The sequence below is a fragment of the Pleurodeles waltl genome, chromosome 11, assembly GCF_031143425.1.
Source record: "Pleurodeles waltl isolate 20211129_DDA chromosome 11, aPleWal1.hap1.20221129, whole genome shotgun sequence".
NCBI lineage: Eukaryota > Metazoa > Chordata > Amphibia > Caudata > Salamandridae > Pleurodeles > Pleurodeles waltl.
Window position 1 is genome coordinate 3,724,723 of NC_090450.1, and position 18,522 is coordinate 3,743,244.

Here is an 18,522-nt window from a genome sequence, read left to right on the forward strand (position 1 = left end):
GTACAGGAGAAGGGAGTTTTGCACCAAAAAATGACATTAGGCTGGTTAGAGTAAAAAAAAAATACTCTAACCAGCCTAGCATCATTTTCCGACACAAAACCATCTATACCACATGACTCCTGTCTTAGAAAAGACAGGAGTCATGCCCACCTTCCCAATGGTCAGCACAGGGGACCAGTGTCCCCTGGGCATGGCCATTGCACCCTGTGCCATGCAGGGGCCCCAAGTTGGGCCCCCTATGGCACTTTGATTTAAAAATAAAGAATACTTACCTATACTTACCCTACTTACCTGGGATGGGGTCCCCTATCCTCTAGTGTCCCTCTGGGGTTGGTGGGGATGTTCCTAGGGCTTAAGGAGGGCACTTGTGGACTCATTCCAAGGTGTTTAACCATGGAAATGGGTCCACAGGTCCTCTAACACCTGGTCTGACAAGGCGTTAAATAATGGTGCAAAGCAAGCTTTGCACCATTATTTAGCCCCTCCTATCCCCGTGCGTCATTTTAGCACGAGGGATAAGTATGGGGCTAAGGGGTTAGCACCATTTTTTAGATGGGAATGCCTACCTTGCATCTCATTGACGCAAGGTAGGTCCACACATTTAAAAAATGGTGCAAACTACAATACTTTGACATTAGATGTGTCTAACATCAAAATATAAACATGGAGTTAGTTTTGCACTAAATGTGTGCACAAAACAAATGATGCAAATTTGGTGCAAATGGAGTATAAATATGCCCCAGTGATTCTTGGCACATGTGTCTTCTCTATAGAACTTTTGGTTGAGTCTTTCTAGAGTGAGACACACCAATGCCATCTTACTGGATTGGTGAAGATTCACATATACTAGCCCTTTGAGGTTGTTTATTCTAAGACAGCACTGGCTGTATTTCTAGTACTCACATCTGGATACCAGCTTCATCTGGTTTGGTGTGGATGCTTTATGCCATCACGAGCACCCCAAGTCATCTAATCTGGGACTCATGTGGAAATGAATTTGGATGATCACTTTGGAATCATTTTTATTCCACTTTTGAGTAATCTTTTATATTACATTGGACATTGTGTATTGAATTAAATATTTTAAAATCATTTTAAGGATCACCATCTGCCATTTTATATGTGCAATTTATCCAGTTGCAATTGTAACAAGGTGGGCTGGATATCATTCTTGTTTATGACCAAGAATCCCATCTGCCAAACTCTAAGTCAGGTCCTTAGTTATTTCTGGAGAGATTCTGAGTAAGTGAAACATTAATTTCAAAAGTTTTAAATTTTTATTTGAGCAAGGAATGGGTGCAAATGAACATGAATATTTTTTTTCTCTCTTTTAGTCACTTGTAAAACTAAGTAGAATAATTGATGAATTAGGATTAACAAGATTGGTAAATGTATACCCAGGTATTTATCACACAAGTAATCAAGCATAATTAATGAGACTTCTTACAAATATCTACTTCAAGAAATGTGTTCTCTCTTATATAAGAAACCTCAGAATTCTTTGAGTAGATGTATATTGTCTTCATTCCTATGTTTGAAATTTCCAGGTGATGAATAGCAATCAGAATAGATGTTTAGTCAATAACTTAATTGTTTATCAGTTGTTTAACCCTTAGTCCCTTACCTTGTAAAAGTACCAGATGAAAAGTCCCTTATTAAAGCATGAGTAGTCAAGTAAAAAGGATTCAATTTAAGAGGTCTCCTGAAGACTCCTGTGTCCAGTGTTTCTCTCTTGTGCATTTTTCATTTTGCCCATAAGTTTGTTCACACTCATTGTTTCGCTATGCTGGGGGTATGGTCAGACAGTGCTGGGGAAATACATATTGCCATTTACATTTAGTACATGTATGATTTTATTCTCCTTTGGGGATGATTGGAAGGTTCTCCTCTGTTCTTCTGCCCCAGGGGGCCTAAATCCCACAGGACACCATGGAATGATGGATAAAAAACAGAATAGTGTGGGTCATCAGCAAATCTTGATATCAGGGTACCAGATAGCCTATCCCCTACTCTGGAGTGGCAGAATGTAGAGGTTTATAACCTCTTTGCCAACCCTTATATCAACAAATTGCCCGCAGGAACCCAGAGTTATGATAATTTTTCATCAGAATGACCACAGTATTGGGGTTCTAGCACAGGGGGCAGAAAGACTATTTGAGCTCCAATGGGGGTGTGGCTCTAAGCCAGAATGGACCAGCCCATACTCCTTTAATAAATAAACTCCCAGGCTATAATTATATATCAGATGACTGACTGTGGGGCACTCTTTATTAAGTGTGCCTTATTCAGGCCACAATAGTACACCCCGTTGCAAACACAAAAATGCATTCTTTAACACATGCTTGAACGCTCACAGAACATTCCATGGCTGAGGAGAGGGCATTAGTGAAGCACATGGCTACGGGTTGAAACCTTGGCTGCATCTTTCACTGGAGGTGGACCAGTCTCTCTCTTCAAAGAGGGAAAACACCAAGTTGGTCTGTGGAATCCTAGGGCCCCACTTCCAAATGACATATTTGGGGGCAACAATGACTGTGCACCACCTCATTGTGGTGCACAGTCAGTTCACCTACTAAGATTTGTTTTGTCTCGATGTCCATATGTGTAACGTAGAAACAGGAACGCTCTCATGATTGCACAGGTATAAGCTTTGTGCTGGGGTTGGTGGCGATTGTTGAATGAGCTTAAACAAATATCTGTGGACACTTCTACAATATGAAGGTGAAAGTGCAAACACCCATTGCGCCCCCAGGCGACCTTCTATAAGACAGTCCCTAGGGTCTAATGTACTTTATGCCCAAATAGGAAGGGCAGATGGGGTAAATCAACTCAATATTCCCCTGTCAGGTTCAGAAATACTTTTTAGCCTTTAGAGAGATGGGCCAGCTGATTAACATTCCTTTTTCTTTCAATCAATCCCTGGTGTCTAGTAAGGAGAGCAGATTGTCAGTAAATCCCAAATTTGCTTCTACGTGTTAGGGCCACAACGATTATATGAACTTTAAGGGCAGCTGTTGCTGCCCAATGGCAGGGCTTGCCTGCACCCCATTAAGAAAAAAACAATCAATGGATCTAGAGTGCTTTAAGCTTTGTGTCCTTCTACATCCTGGATGGCAGATCGGGGTTCAATCCCACACTCTCCTGGTGTGGCACAAAAAGTGTGCGCACTTTAGGGTAAGGGATATTGCCTGATGTGTGAACAGACCCGACCCCTCCCCCATTTTATTTATTTAATAAATACCGTTGTGCAGTCTAGTGTACTTTCTGCTCATTAGGGAGGGCAAATGGGAGATAAATCCACCATTCTGCCACCCGGAGGGGGAAGTCCATTGGCCCTTTAGGGGTGGGGGATGGCCCAGAACAGGACAGGCTGGTCCTCAATGCTTTCAAATTTGTAAATTAGAAATAAACTTTATTGTCTAGAGGTCTTTCTGTTTTCCCCATTGAGGGCAGCTTGGGGATAAACAGAAAGAACTTCGAGGCTATTAATGGGTGGGGGAGCAGTTGTCCAGGTCTGGTATGCTGTCTCCCCATCCGTCATTCTCACTTTAGCAATATGTGTCTGCCATTTTGATTGGTTCTTTTTTTTTTTGATTGGGGAGAAATGCCCCTCAGCAATGATCACACTGAAAACAGCCAGAAAGTAATGAGGCATGGCATGCTGCACAGCATAGCAAATTGAAAAAAGTATCTTGTGCCGCAAGTGGCGGGTAAGAAATTGTAGCTATAGGTGAGATGTTTGAGAGTTTTAAATATGAGGTTTGATACAGATGTATAGGGTGTATGATTTTTACAAGGTTTAATACATTATTTGGCGCACAGGAAAAATATCAGAGTGGATGTAATAATTTCCTGATATTTTAAACACTTGATCTTTGCTGTCACTTGCGAGGAAGTGAATGACATGCACCACCCCTTCATAAAACATTGTGAAAGTATCCCATCAATATGTGAACATATAATATTCCCTGTAAGATTTCTCAAGCACATGTAGCATTTGTTACCAGTGGCAAGTTACTCATTGCTTTCTAGCAGGACTACCTAATTGCTGTTGAATTTAGTAAAACATTCAAGTTTTTAAGCTTACTTGTCAAGTAAGTGACAAAGCCAACTCCCATTTCTTGAGTGAGATATTGGTAATTTCCAAGGAGTCGATTTTGCTAAAATAAGTAAAGAAAAAAATGAGATGGTCAATATAGCAATGCAATTAATACATGATTCAGTAAGAAAATGTACAACAAGAATGCACCCAAGCCCAAATTAGAGTTTTGTCATGACAACACGATCTGTCAAAATCACCATCCCCTTTCCATCAGTATCACATGATGTGCACTAGTAGGTAATTCTTCATCAATCAGACCACATGGCTGACCCCATGAATTCAGAGGAAGGGGCCTCATTCCTTTACAAATAGCCAGAAACAGAATATAGACTTGGTTGAACACTTCTACTACGTTTCTCTTACCAACATTCAACAGCCCCTTAAATCTATATTCACTGAAAAGTCTTTTGGGGGGTCATTCCGACCCCGGCGGTCAAGGACCGCCGGGGCCGGGGATGCGGGAGCACCGCCAACGCAGGGCATTCTGACCGCCGCGGTCAGACAAGGAAAACCGGCGGTCTCCCGCCGGTTTTCCGCTGCCCTGGGAATCCCCCATGGCGGCGCAGCTTGCTGCGCCGCCATGGGGGATTCTGACACCCCATACTGCCATCCTGTTCCTGGCGGGTCGCCCGCCAGGAACAGGATGGCGGTATGGGGTGTTGTGGGGCCCCTAGGGGCCCCTGCAGTGCCCATGCCAATGGCATGGGCACTGCAGGGGCCCCCGTAAGAGGCCCCACTTTGTATTTCAGTGTCTGCTATGCAGACACTGAAATACGCGACGGGTGCCACTGCACCCGTCGCACATACCCACTCTGCCGGCTTCCTCGTGGGGAGGGGTTTCCCGCTGGGCTGGCGGGCGGCCTTCTGGCGGTCGCCCGCCAGCCCAGCGGGAAAGCCAGAATGGCCTCCGCGGTCTTTCGACCGCAGAGCGGCCATATGGCGGCTCCCTCCACGCGGGCGGCAACCGCCGCCCGCGGGGGTAAGAATGACCCCCTTGGTCTGGTTTACACAGTCATCATTGGTACACAAATCCTTAAACTACGCCTACACCTAAAAAAGAAATTTGATAAATCTCCACAGCAAAGCACCTTAATTCCAGCATAAAGAAAATGATTAGACAAAGTAGGCCCAACAGATTGGTTAAATGAGCTTCACACCATAGTTCTAAGACACTTACATTAATATCTTCTGCAAGGATTAAAAGACTAAAAACAAGAACATAAAGCATTGCATAAATGATTCCATGGGCAAATTAGCACCTTATAAATGTCATGTTGCACATTTGAATTACAGGTGTTTGGAGTCCGGCAATGAGGCTGTAATACCAAATGTGTAGCAGAGGCTGTGACGTAGCTGCTGGAAGCATAAACACTAACCTTATCAACGCAGAAGTCAATCTACAATACAAAATACTATTGTTCTTTAGAACAACTATTGTGTTATTTCAGGTGCAAAAAGTTGTGACCCTGGCCAGATGCAGTATAATAATAAAGAAGATGGTCTTAATGACCTTGAGCCTTTCAAAAGGGATGGGATAATTAGACAGTAGATAAATTCATTATATTGCTGTATGGATGATGATTATTGTCATGACTTTTTGACTTTTTCCCAAAAAGCAACCCCAAAATTTTAAACATATAATACTCTTTGTTAAACAGCTAGTTCCAAACCCTTTGAAGTAAGCGGTTTTCAAACCAATCCTAACAAACTCAACTGATAATCCAAGGGCACATTGGTATCTTCTTCATTCACCTTTCAACTTGCCTAAGACAGAGCAACTCCTTCCTCAAGCCTCAGTGGTATCACACAACTATTTCGCCTGTGAAGGGCAGGTGCCCACAAGACGTAGCACAGATTCTGGAGTTAAAAGCAATAGCTTAAAGAACGTCAACAGGGATAGTAATTTGATCTTCAGTTTCCAGAAGAGATTGGAGATTTCTGGAAGTGCTTCTCCAGAAGACTAGCACCAAGGAGCAGTGAAGGAGAGCAGAGCAGAATAGACACAGAAATCAGGGGAGGAAATTGGAAGGAACAAAATTAGGCACATAAAAGGGACTGAAGGGGTAAATTACCCGCTGAAGAATAGTATGGCTGCATTGTGCGCAAGTTCGGTAGGCAAGGCCTGGCTTGCATAGAGAAAAGACAGGAAATAGAAAGCAGAAATAGTCACATGACTGGTCTTAGTGCTGGATCGAGAAACAGAAAAAATGGAAAAGATACTGTCCTCTTGAAATTGGTTAAGACAAAAACCAACATCTGAAAATATTGGACCACCTGAGCTCAAGTGAGATTAGAAGGCTGTCTTTAAAAAACTTTCACAAGCCTTTAAGCAAATGATTGCCCTTTTTGTGCAATGGAGAGTCACGTGTGGCCAGTGACCTTCTGCTCTACTTCCACCTAGAAACAGTCCCACACTTGGGGTTGGCTGTGCCAAGGGAGACTCATTGTGCATGCATTGAGGCATCAAGAATTGATGAAGAGGAGACACCATGAGAAAGTAAGTGCAGCAAAGCCGTGTGTTCCTGTAGGAAAGTACGCTCTTTCTTGGCATGGTTCCCCCCTTTTTCTGCCTGATATCAGTGTAGTTGACGGCTATCCAGAACCCCAGTGATTATGCTCTCTCACCCAAAACACAGTATTTTACCCACAATTGGCATACTGGTGCCCCCTTATAAGTCCCTCGTATATGGTACCTGGGTACCCAGGGCATTGGGGTTCCAGGGGATCCCTATGGGCTGCAGCATATATTTTGCCATCCATAGTGAGCCCATGCAAAGGCTTCTGCAGGACTGCTGTTGCACCCTTTCACTGCACTTTTTAACTACACTAGGTCACTTATAAGTCATCCCTATGGCAGGCCTTCTAGCCCACAGGGTAGAATGCAAAGTACCTGTGTGTGAGGGCATCTCTGCACCAGCAGAGGTGCTCCCATGAACTCCAGGCCCATTTTCTCAGGCTTTGTGAGTGCAGGGACACCATTTTCTGCGTGTACTGGACACATGTCACTACCTATGTCTAGCAAGACGCCTTCTGCAATATTCTGTCTCCAGCTCCTTCTAGCAACTGCAACATCTCCCCAGTTGTGCATCCTATGAGGGCAGTCCTCATTCAGCCTGCATCAGAATAAAGAAGGAATCTCCCTTGGGGTGAGGGAGTCACTCCCCTGCTTCTGCAGGCACCATCTGCATCGACGACTGGCTGTATGCATCCCCTCTCCGGCAGAGCTGCATGGATCCTGCATCACGGGTCATGGACTGAAGTGGTCACGATCGTCCTCTCTTCCAGCTGTCCCACTTTGGTGGAGGTAAGACCTTGCCTCCCCACACAAGACAGTACCCCCCATGCACTGCGTCTTTTGCAGCTGCCAAGGCTTGTTGGCATTCTTCCTCCAAGTCCTTCATGCATCTTGTAGCTCCAGCCCCCAGCACTCCATCCTGTGACGCACAGCTTCCTGAGTGGTTCTCTGGCGGCGTGGGAACAATTGTTATAGTGCTGCATGGGCTTCTTCTGCAACTTTCTTGTCCCTGTGCTGTGGGACTCCTGTGTGCACTGCCTGGTGTTCTGTGGGCTCTCTGAGTTGCTGAGGGCCCTCTCCTGGGTAAAGTCCAAATGGTCCATCCTGGACCCTGGCTGCGCCATTTTCCGCTAACCGCAAGCTTTGTGTGTGCCAAGGTTTGTTGGTGGACTCTGACGATGCATACCTGTCAGCAATCCTCCATCCTACGTGGAACACCACTTGCACCCTTCAGGAACCCATGTTGGTCTTCTTGGACGCAGTACTGACTTCTCTTCTCCAGCATGGTTCTTCTTTTGCACCTTCATCCAGGTAAGCAGTGGCACCTGTTCTTCCCGGACTCTTCTGTACTTCTTGGACTTGGTCCCCTTCTTCCACAGGCCTTCTTGACCAGGAATCCAAGTTGATGTCTTGCAGTCTCTTCTGGGTTTTGCATAATTCTTCTTCTTGTTACTGTGTGTGTTCTAGGGAAGTTATTGTGATTTACACCTGCTTTCCTGGTCACTGGTGTGTATTGTGGTACTTACCTTTGGGCTTTCCTAGTACTCCCAGCTCCACTCTACACACTACAATTGCCTAGCTGGGGGACCAACTTTCGCATTTCACTTTCTTGGTATATGGTTTGTGCTCCCCTGGTTCAATCTCTAACTATTGTGATTTTCACTATTTGCACTGTTTTCTAACAGTTTTTATGCTATTTCTGCATACTAGTGTATATAATTTGTGTATTACTTACCTGCTAAGGGAGTATAGTCTCTAAGGTATATTTGGTATTTGTGTCACCAAAATAAAGTACCTTTATTTTTGTAACAGTGAGGCCCTCATTACAACCCTGGTGGTAAAGGCCGGTGAACGCCGTGCTGACGGCCGCCAATATACCGTGCCCGCTGCGGAAATCCGCTACAGGTATTATGACCTACACTTAGAAATCCTCCACAATACAGACACCCACACAAGTCCGCCACACCAAAGGTCAGTGATAAACTGGTGATTCAACCGTGGTAATCCATTGGCGGTACACACTGCTGCGCTTAAAATACGCACACACTTACAAAACCACACCACATTGGACAATTCAAAATACACACGTCTGATACACATACACACACCACAACCACACACTCACACCACTATAAAACACACACCCACACTACCCACAACCCCTTACAACGACATTTGTGGAAGAAGCAGAGAGACAGAAAAGCTACGACAACATCAGCATCCAGATGCACACAACACCATCATTCATACACCATCCACGCACATCAAAGAACACACCCCAACACATCACCCCACACATCACATCAACAATCACCTCACACATCACCCACACCACATCACGGCACCTCAAAGACACCCCAGGTTTTCTGAGGAGGAGCTCAGGGTCATGGTGGAGGAACTCATCCGGGTAGAGCAACAGCTATTCGGATCACAGGTGCAGCAGACATCCATTGCTAGGAAGATGGAGCTATGGGGGAGAATTGTCGACAGGGTCAACGCAGTGGGACAGCATCCAAAAACGCAGGATGACATCAGGAAGAGGTGGAACGACCTACAGGGGAAGGTACGTTCCGTGGTATCCAGACACCATGTAGCCGTACAGAGGACTGGCGGTGGACCCCCACCTCCTCCCCCACAACTAACAACATGGGAGGAGCAAGTCTTGGCGATCATGCATCCCGAGGGCCTCGCAGGAGTAGCAGGAGGACTGGACTCTGGTAAGTCATAGCTTTACTATTATATCCACCCCACCCTACCTGCATGCCATCACAAACTTCTACCCCTACCCTCACACCCATTACCCCAACACCTCACAGATACCCCACTATCACAACCCACATATTCCAATACCAAGCCCTGCATGTGAGAACAATGCATGGACACCCATCACCACAGCATGTACAGTAGAGAGACTTAGCCAGGGCACACAATCACCAGTCACACAAGGGCCAAGGCGATAATGCAGGCAAGCACAGAAGTAGAGGGAAACTCACCCATTGCACAAGATGGCATACACGGATACAATAACTATGCATTTACAGCCCAACAGGACCCCCACACAATGTCACCAGACAGGATGTGCCAGCCATATCCAGTCTCCCCACAGAAGAGGCCCACAGTGACAACAGCAGCTCTGCACGCCTGGATCAAGATGACCAGCCCGGCCCATCAGAGACCTCTGGACAGTCGGTTTCCCTTCCATAGTCCCAAACCACCACAAGACTTTCCTCCTCAGGAAACACCCCCACAGCACCCACCCAGCTGGCCCATGCCACTGTCCCCAGAACACGTCAATCAGCAGTGTGTCCACCACTACAGGGACCCCAGGCAACCCCACTAACACAGGACGATCAGGGACCTAGGGTCAGTGGCAGTGGGCACACGGTTCAGGGGACAGAGGCACAGGACAACAGGGAAGCTGGGAGGACAGTTGTGCAACAGGGGGAGGAAAGGCCCAGGGAACCCACTCTCCAGGAGGCACCCTCCAACATCATAGGAGCATACCACCATTCCCAGGAGACCATGGGCACGGTACTGTCCAAGTTTCAGGAGACCAGCGGCTGCAGGAGGAATAGTACCTGGGGATCAGGGAGGACTTGAAGTCCATTAACACCACCCTGGTCACCATTGCAGGGGTGCTGGCAGACATGGCCAACACCATGAGGGAGACTGTGGCATACCACCGGGCCCCTGACACCAGCCCGAACGATGAACAGCCCTCCACGTCCACCAGCGCTAGTGGACAGGAGGTCCCGCCACAGGTTCAACAGGCCACCAGCACCCTACCTCCTGCAGAAGGAGAACCACCCCGCAAACGGTCCCTGCGATCCGGGCACAAGACAGAGAACATTGCCAAGACCCCCACCAGAAAATAACATTCTCCTGATTGTCACCCTTCTGTCCCACTATGTCACCCTGACCACCTTGAACTGCCATTGCTCAATTTCCTATGCCCCATTGGACAATGCACCTGTGATACAAAGAGACTGGACTCAACCATGGATATTTTTTCCACCATCACCCCAGACCACTGCACATCCCCCTCCACTTATTAGAACTTAAATAAACACCATTGAATCACAAAACAATATGGAGTCAGTCTGTTATTTCACAAATGTGTTTTTACAACCTCTTTGACAAATAGCATTGTAAATGTTCATTTGCACATACCAAAGTATGACAGTTGTTGGGCAGCAGTAAACATAGCAGAAAGCAGAAAGTGGTACCCAGATCTGTGAAAAGGAAAGCTAAAGTGAATTGTCAGGGTCCATGCACAGAGGTAATAAGGCAGACTTATACAATGTCCTACAGTAGTGTCATATGTGATGAGCAGTGCCAGTCTCTTACCTGTGTCTCACTGGAAGTACTGCATGATGATGTTGTTTCTGTTGTCAATATCTTCTTCTTCCTCCTCTTCCTCACTGTCCACAGGCTTCACAGCTGCCACAAGACCAACATCAGGCCCGTCCTCCTGCAGAAAAGGCACCTGGCGTCGCAAAGCAATGTTGTGCAACATACAGCATGCCACGATGATCTGGCACACCTTCTTCAGTGAGTAGTATAGGGAGCCACCTGTTAGATGGAGGCACTGGGATCTGGCCTTCAGAAGGCCGAAGGTCCACTCAATAATCCTCCTAGTTCACCCATGTGCCTCATTGTAGCGTTCCTCTGCCCTTGTCCTGGCATGCCTCACTGGGGTCAGTAGCCATGACAGGTTGGGGTAACCAGAGTCACCTGCAAATGTCGAGGGACATCTGTTAGACATACACCAACCCTTAGGGACTATCCCATACCCAGACACCTATTCATACTGTGTGGGGACCTTAACCTCACCTATTAGCCACACAGGCCCGTATTTATACTTTTTTTGCGCCGCATTTGCGTCGTTTTTTGACGCAAAAACGGCACAAACTTGCAAAATACCATTGTATTTTGTAGGTTTGCGCCGTTTTGCGTCAAAAAGCGGCGCAAATGCGGCGCTAAAAAAAGTATAAATACGGGCCACAGTGCCTCTGGAGTTGCCCCATCACATAAGGGATGCTGCTATTCCTCAAAATGTAAACGCCATGCACAGAGCCGAGATACATGGCATTCACGTGAGAGATGTACTGGTCTGCCAAACACACCCTCTGCACATTTATTGAATGGTAGCTTTTACGATTTCTGCACCACCCACCCAGCAAGGCCTCATCCAGAACCAAAGAGGACAGTTCCAAGGTCCCAGCAGCGACTTCCAAGGTGGGGAAGGGACACAAGAGCAAAGGTAAGTCAACTCAGGGCACAGAGCCTCCGGGTGAGGGACTGGTGTCCCCCCTTTCACAAGACAGGCCAGCAACCTGTACCGCGGTGACCACCGACGCAACGACCGCAACCTTCACCGCCATCTTCACCGCCACCTGCACGGCAGCTGCCTCAACTACAGTCACCACCATCATCCCCAGTGGGCTGCCTTCCGAGGCTGCAGGAGATGGCCTGGTGTCTCCCTCCACAAGTGCCTGCACCACCAACAGCTTCTCCGCCACAGACACTGCCGCAGCCACCGCCATCTGCCCCGAAACGTGCTCAGCCAGTGCCACTACAGCGGACATCAGCGTCATCCCCAGTGGGCAGGCGTCCGAGGCTGCAGGAGACTGCCTGGTGTCTCCCTCCACAACTACAGACACCTGCACCACAGGCTTCACCGGCAGCATGTCTGCCGAAGACACCACCGCAGCTACCACCACCAGCCCGGCGACGTGCCCAGGCAGTGCCACTACAGTGCACATCAGCACCATACCAAGTGGTCAGCTGTCCAAGGCTGCATGAGACGTCCTGGACCCTGCACACACTACATGAGGCACCACCACCAGCACTGACACTACCAGCAGTTTGCAGCCTAAGTCGTTGCAAGGAGGAGTGTGGCTCTGCCTCCAAGGAGCATCATACAACCTGTTACCGGAAGATCTCGTGGCTCAGACACCCAGGTGAGGGAATGGGAACTGCCACACCCCTGGTGCAGCATAACTGGGCCCCAAGCCCCCTCCAGAACCAGTGGAGAACAGCATCCACTACCCCAGTCCATGGCAGGATGAAGAACTCTGGACACCAAGCCCGGTCCAGAACCAGTGGAGAACAGCATCCACTACCCCAGTCCTTGGCAGGATGAAGCACCAGTGGAGAACAGCATCCACTACCCCAGTCCTTGGCAGGATGAAGCACTCTGGTGTCAAAGCCCAGCTCACCTGAGTTCTTGTTCAGTTCTGATGGAGGTTGAAGACAATCCGACCCCACCCTGAAACTGCTTGTTCCAGCACACTAGTTTTTAAAACAGTGCACTAAGAACAGAAGCTCAAGGGAAGGGGGGAAGTGGATAAAATAAAAAAAAGAGACAACACCGTTCTTGCGTTTCCACTGTTGAAGTGCTGCACAAATCTGCGGCCCTTTCTGACTTCTGTAGAAACTGGTGCCTAATGAAACATAAATAAAGAACAGATAAGTGCAACCTATTCCTAAATGGGTTCCTGACAATCTCTTTATTTATTAGAAATTCTCTTCTAAAAGTACCTCTTGGATCCTGGTCTCTAGTTTCCAGGTTTGGAATGTGTTACTGCTCTGGGATGTGCTTTCTATTACTCTAAAGCTTCTAAAACATTAAACAAATACCGTTATCAGAATTACCAATATCAAACATTCATCATAATATAACTAAAGCCTAAATTCCCAATAGCAGACTCACTTTTCCCATATTTCCAGAATCTTTTATAAAACAAATACTGTACTTTTACATCAAAATACAGCATGTAATTTGTGCAAGTCCTTGATTTACTGTTTGCCTTGCTGTTAATGGTTTCCACTGTTCGATTCTTAAAGGTTCCATAAAAAAAAACCAATGTTTGTTTACAAAGTTCCGCAAAGTATTCTTGTAACAAAGGGTTTGAATCACAATGTTCGTGGAAGGTATCTTGTTTCCAATGGTCTATACTCGAATCCAGAAATTGTTGTCAAAGTTCTTTCAGGTAATAAAAGGTTTTGCACTTACTTGTTGCTGGCAAGAGATACTGATCAGTCTAACCTTGTCTTCTTTCTCTTTTGCAGGTTGCTTGTAGGAGAGCGGCTGAGGCAAGGAGGAACCGGAAACCAGAAGAAGGAAGAGCCAGCAGCTGCGCCCATTGAAGCCAATGAAAGTCAGGAGTGTCAGCGCCGAGGGATCTGTTCTCAGGTAAGCGGGAGGTAGACGAGCACAAGCACTGGGTGAGGCTCGGGGGCTGCCTTTTATAGACAGGGCTGGGTGTGGTTTGAAGAGCTGGGTGTGGTTTGAAGGGCTGGGTGTGGTCCTCACATGCTGCACATGTTCTTGAAAGGTGTGCAGAGCTGGGTGTGGTTTGAAGAGCTGGGTGTGGTCCTCACATGCTGCACATGTTCTTGAAAGGTGTGCAGAGTTTCAGTTATTATGCAAATGAGTTGAATTAACACACGGCCTAGGGAGGAGTGTTTTAAAGAAGCCTTGGTAAAAGCAAGGCCCAATGTGTAAACAAAACAGCACATTAAACAACATACACAGAAGCCTAGGGGGGGGAAGGTGAGATAACAAGAAAGGCTTTCAATAGTAAGTTTAAAAGGGAGCTATTACAGAACCCACTAGTGCAGTGAGAGGGGACATGCTCTTTGCTGTGCACAAACCCTAACATCTGGGCACCAAGCCCCCTCCAGAACCAGTGGAGAACAGCATCCACTACCCCAGTCCTTGGCAGGATGAAGCACTCTGGGCATCAGGCCCCCTCCAGAACCAGTGGAGAACAGCATCCACTTGAGAGACTGTGGCTTTGCACTCCCCAGGACCAAGCAGTGGGCAGTGGGCAGTGAACCCACTTGAGAGACTTGAGAGACTGTGGCTTTGCACTCCCAGGACCAAGCAGTGGGCAGTGAACCCACTTGAGAGACTTGAGAGACTGTGGATTTGCACTCCCCAGGACCAAGCAGTGGGCATGGAGCCCCCTCGAGGAGCAGTGGCATAATCCCATCATCCGGCTGAGGTGCCCCCCCTCTTCCCCTTGAGGTGCCTGTTTTTTTTCGACCTGATGCTCCTGCAATTTTTTGAGGCAGGTGTCCTGTGTGGGCTTCGCCCATGCTTTTTGGGACCACTGGTCTACGGACATTTCATGGGACAGTGTTCGGACTTGTGTCTGATTGTTCGATTATTACACTCGTTAAACTCATTTTATTTGGTCCTTGCGTTCTTCCAGGGGGCGACAGGGTGTATCTGTGATGTTATTGGATGTGTGTGTGTGTGTCTGTTGTTGTGGTTGGGGGATGGGGGTGTTGCTTGTTACGTGTTTGTGTCACTCTCTTTTTCCTCCCCTCCTCCCCTGTGTACTAGTCGCAGTACTCACCGCTGTCTTTGATGTTCCTGGTAGATGTGGAGGTAAACCTGCATGGGCAGGACCTGTAACTCGGGCTCCACGGCATCCTGGTTCCTCTTTGGGTATCAAGAGGTGAGTGGTTTCCCTTCTGTGTCCTGTTTCCGCCATGCTTTTGATAGCGTTGGTACCGCCCCGGAAAAGCTGGTGGATTAGTGCCTTGTAATAGTGTGGGTGGTACATTGTCTTCCGCTTGTCTGTTGGTGGTTACCGCCGCGTTGTTTGTTTCTACCGCCGTGGCGGTCAGAGTGTTAAAGTGGCTGTCTGTGTTGGTGGTTTCCGCTGTGGTCGTGATTCCATTTTTTTTACCGCCGGCCTGATGGCGGTATTAGCGCTGCTTTATCACCGACCGTCAGGGTTGTAATGAGGGCCTGAGTGTTTTCTTTCATGTGTGTGAGTACTAAGTGTGACTATAGTGGTATTGCATGAGCTTTGCATGTTACCTAGATAAGCCTTGGCTGCTCATCCACAGCTACCCCTAAAGAGCCTGGTTTCTAGACATTGACTACACTACACTAATAAGGGTTACCTGGACCTGGTATAAGGTGTAAGAACCATAGGTACCCCCCACACACCAGGCCAGCCTCCCACGGCTCCTCTCCACTGCTGTCACCAGCCCTGTGCAGACTGCAACCTGCCAGAAATGTGTTTTCCTCACTAGAAGCACCGGTCCTCTGACAAGCCACCTGCAAACGGACACAGATGTTACACAGAACAACTTCAAAACCTCTTTTAACCACATAGTACCTCTGAAGAGTTAATTCAGTAGCAAACCTCATCATCATAACGAGCTATACATCTTACTCCACAATAGACTGAAAGAGTTCAAGCTGATAAGAATCAAAACAACTAGATAGCAAATTTGGAAAGGAACTCCACATTTCCATAGATGAAATCCACCAGGCAGCCTTCAATGTGTAGACGTAAGAGTAGTCAATGATACTACAGATCATGAACTCATATTAAGAATACTAAGGGATAGATAGGTCTGTCATAATTAAAGCAATAGTGGATCCAGTAATTCTCTATAAACCAAAGTCAGATCTGTTTATAAATTTGGGCCCTATTCACTATAGGACTTAGAACTCATAAATGTATGACTATCTGCACTTGAGTGCAGAGATTCTGCCATGAGTATGGAGACTCTATCCCGAGTGCAGAGACTCCTCATTCGTAACTTTACAAGTCGTAAGTACCTTGGTGAATCAGGTCCAACAATTTTATGCAGTAGGCCGATGTTTATTCATTGATGTGCCTATAAGTACCTCAAAGAGTGAAGGCAGGAGTACTTATTAACATTATGTAATGAAGACATAAACTATCTAATATCTGTGCATCTAGACCATGAAGAAACTGACAAAGAGTGAATTTTATTGGATCAACAAACTGCAAGAAGAGAAGTGGAGACTGATTTGAATGTTGACTCATTAATCTAGGTTTGTATTTGAGGGGCAATGTTGAACAAACAATGTGGAAACAAAGGAACCAATGTTTGGTTAAGGTTATGGCATTTGACAAATATGAGATGTGAATATGTTATGAGCTTTGGAGTAATAATTTGAAAGTAAATATGCCTCTTCATTCTGGATGCAGTACGATAAATCGACAAAGCTTTGAGCATTAGGATAGATTTGTTCTATATATGAACTGAAATTTAACAACACACTGGTATCAAAATCATAGTTATTTGAAGTTGAAACTGACTAGTTTATATCCATGAAGTTGACCAGAGATATGACTTAGGGCTTGATTTAATCCTTTGGTAAAGGACAGCTGAAAATGTTTTGCTGCTGGGTGGGAGAAGCCACAAATTTAATCCGACCAACGATGTGCCTCGGGCGGATAGGTGAGCACGTTGCTCCGGTCTCCTCCTGGTTCTCAGAGCAGTTTTTATTAAAAAATGTTTCTAAGTCAAAGGGTAAGCACTTTCTTTACTTTGACCTGGTCTCATATGACCAGTTGTCTAATGTTATGGGTTGATCTTCAGGCGGCAGTTTTCACTAAAAAATATAAAACTCAAACTTTTGTTCTACTGATTGAATTTTGTTATTTTGATATCAAATAAATTGCTACCATTTATTCTAGTTTTCTAAATTGGTTTGGGATTTTTCTTGTGTTGTGTTTTCACTTTACTATTATTTGTGTGCTGCATGCATACTCTACATATTGCCTATAAGTTAAGCCTGGCTGCTTTATGTGCCAGGCTACACTGGGTTAAGCACAGGATAATTTAGTAACATATTTGTGGTTCCCCTGCAAGGGGCTGGTGTTTCCTCTTGACCTGGGCTCACAACCCAGTATTCCAACAGCCCAGTTTTTCACATTTGCGTTTAGCTGGGTGGATCAGGACTTGGGATATTGTAGTACCATACACTGATTTGTGTTATACAAGAATTCCTGATGAATAATTTGACACAAGAATACATTTTGTTTTAAATCACTTCGATTCGCCATATTTGTTCCTTTTTTCAAGTTTGATTCCTGCTTCACATTTTGTGTGCCTGTGACTCTTGCCTGACAAGATGGAATTAGATATCAACACCATTTAGAACAATAGTATGACTGAGGTGAGAAAATTGTGCAGGGAGAGGGGGCTGAAACTCCATAAGAGTTATCCAAAATTTGAGTATCAGATAGATCCTGGGAGAAGGTTGGCAGAACTCAATCTGCAGCATAGGAGGATGGTAGTGATGAGGTTGCATTGGATGAGGAGGAGGTGGAAATAGGGGCTGCGGAGGACTACTTTGCAACAGCTTAAGTACTGGAGAGAGAGGAACTTTTTGTCCCTTGGCAAAATAACCAGGGGAGAGGGGGTGACCCACAGGAGTGAAGCCCCCTACTGGGCCCGCACCGGAAGCAGTGAGTGTTCCCCAGCCCTGCCCCTTGAGGAACTTGGAGAAAGGAGAGCTCAGGGGGGAATGCCAGCCTCTGTTGGCCCAGCTGGAAAAGGCTGCCAAAGCAGCAAGGACGAAGGCACAGAGAGACCTAGTCCTGCAAGAGAAACAACTAGCTCTGGAGGAAAGAAAACTGTTGTGGGTTCATGAACTGAGTCTCATGGATTTGGTGCCGAAGCTAAAACAAACCTCAGAATCAAGCAGAAATGGGGACAGCATTACCCCTGTGTCTACTGGAGAGTTTATGGTCCAAGGGGAGTCAGACCTCTTGGTGGGTACCAAAGTGTTTAAGAAGATACTAGGGAGTGATCCTAAAGATGGTGGTTCAGGGTCCATCCAACAGCGTGAGGGGGTACACAGTGACTAAGACAAACCCCAGGCTACTGTGGGAGGGAAAGATCTCCCATGAATCTCTTAATAGAGATTCTGGGAGGCACAGACTTAAGGCAGCAACCCATTCCTAACACCAGTGCTTTGATTGCGCCCTGCTGTGGCACAGGCAAGAGGACCTGGTCTATAACTAGGAACCCACACACATGTAGTGGCTCCACAGGAGAGGGCCAAATGGCCCTAAGGGGGAGTAGTCCTCAGGGACAGGTAGTAGAGCATGCCCTA

General features: G+C 46.6%; 1 protein-coding gene across 2 annotated transcripts in view; it reads right to left on the minus strand.

Moving 5' to 3' along the window:
* The window catches only part of LOC138265206 (probable cation-transporting ATPase 13A4), a 329,838-nt gene that overhangs the window by 42,383 nt on the left and 268,933 nt on the right, over positions 1-18,522 (minus strand). For both annotated transcript variants that reach the window (XM_069212758.1, XM_069212759.1), the window contains one exon: positions 4,088-4,160. In XM_069212758.1, coding sequence (XP_069068859.1) covers positions 4,088-4,160 — 73 coding nt within the window. The remainder of the gene's footprint in view (positions 1-4,087; positions 4,161-18,522) is intronic.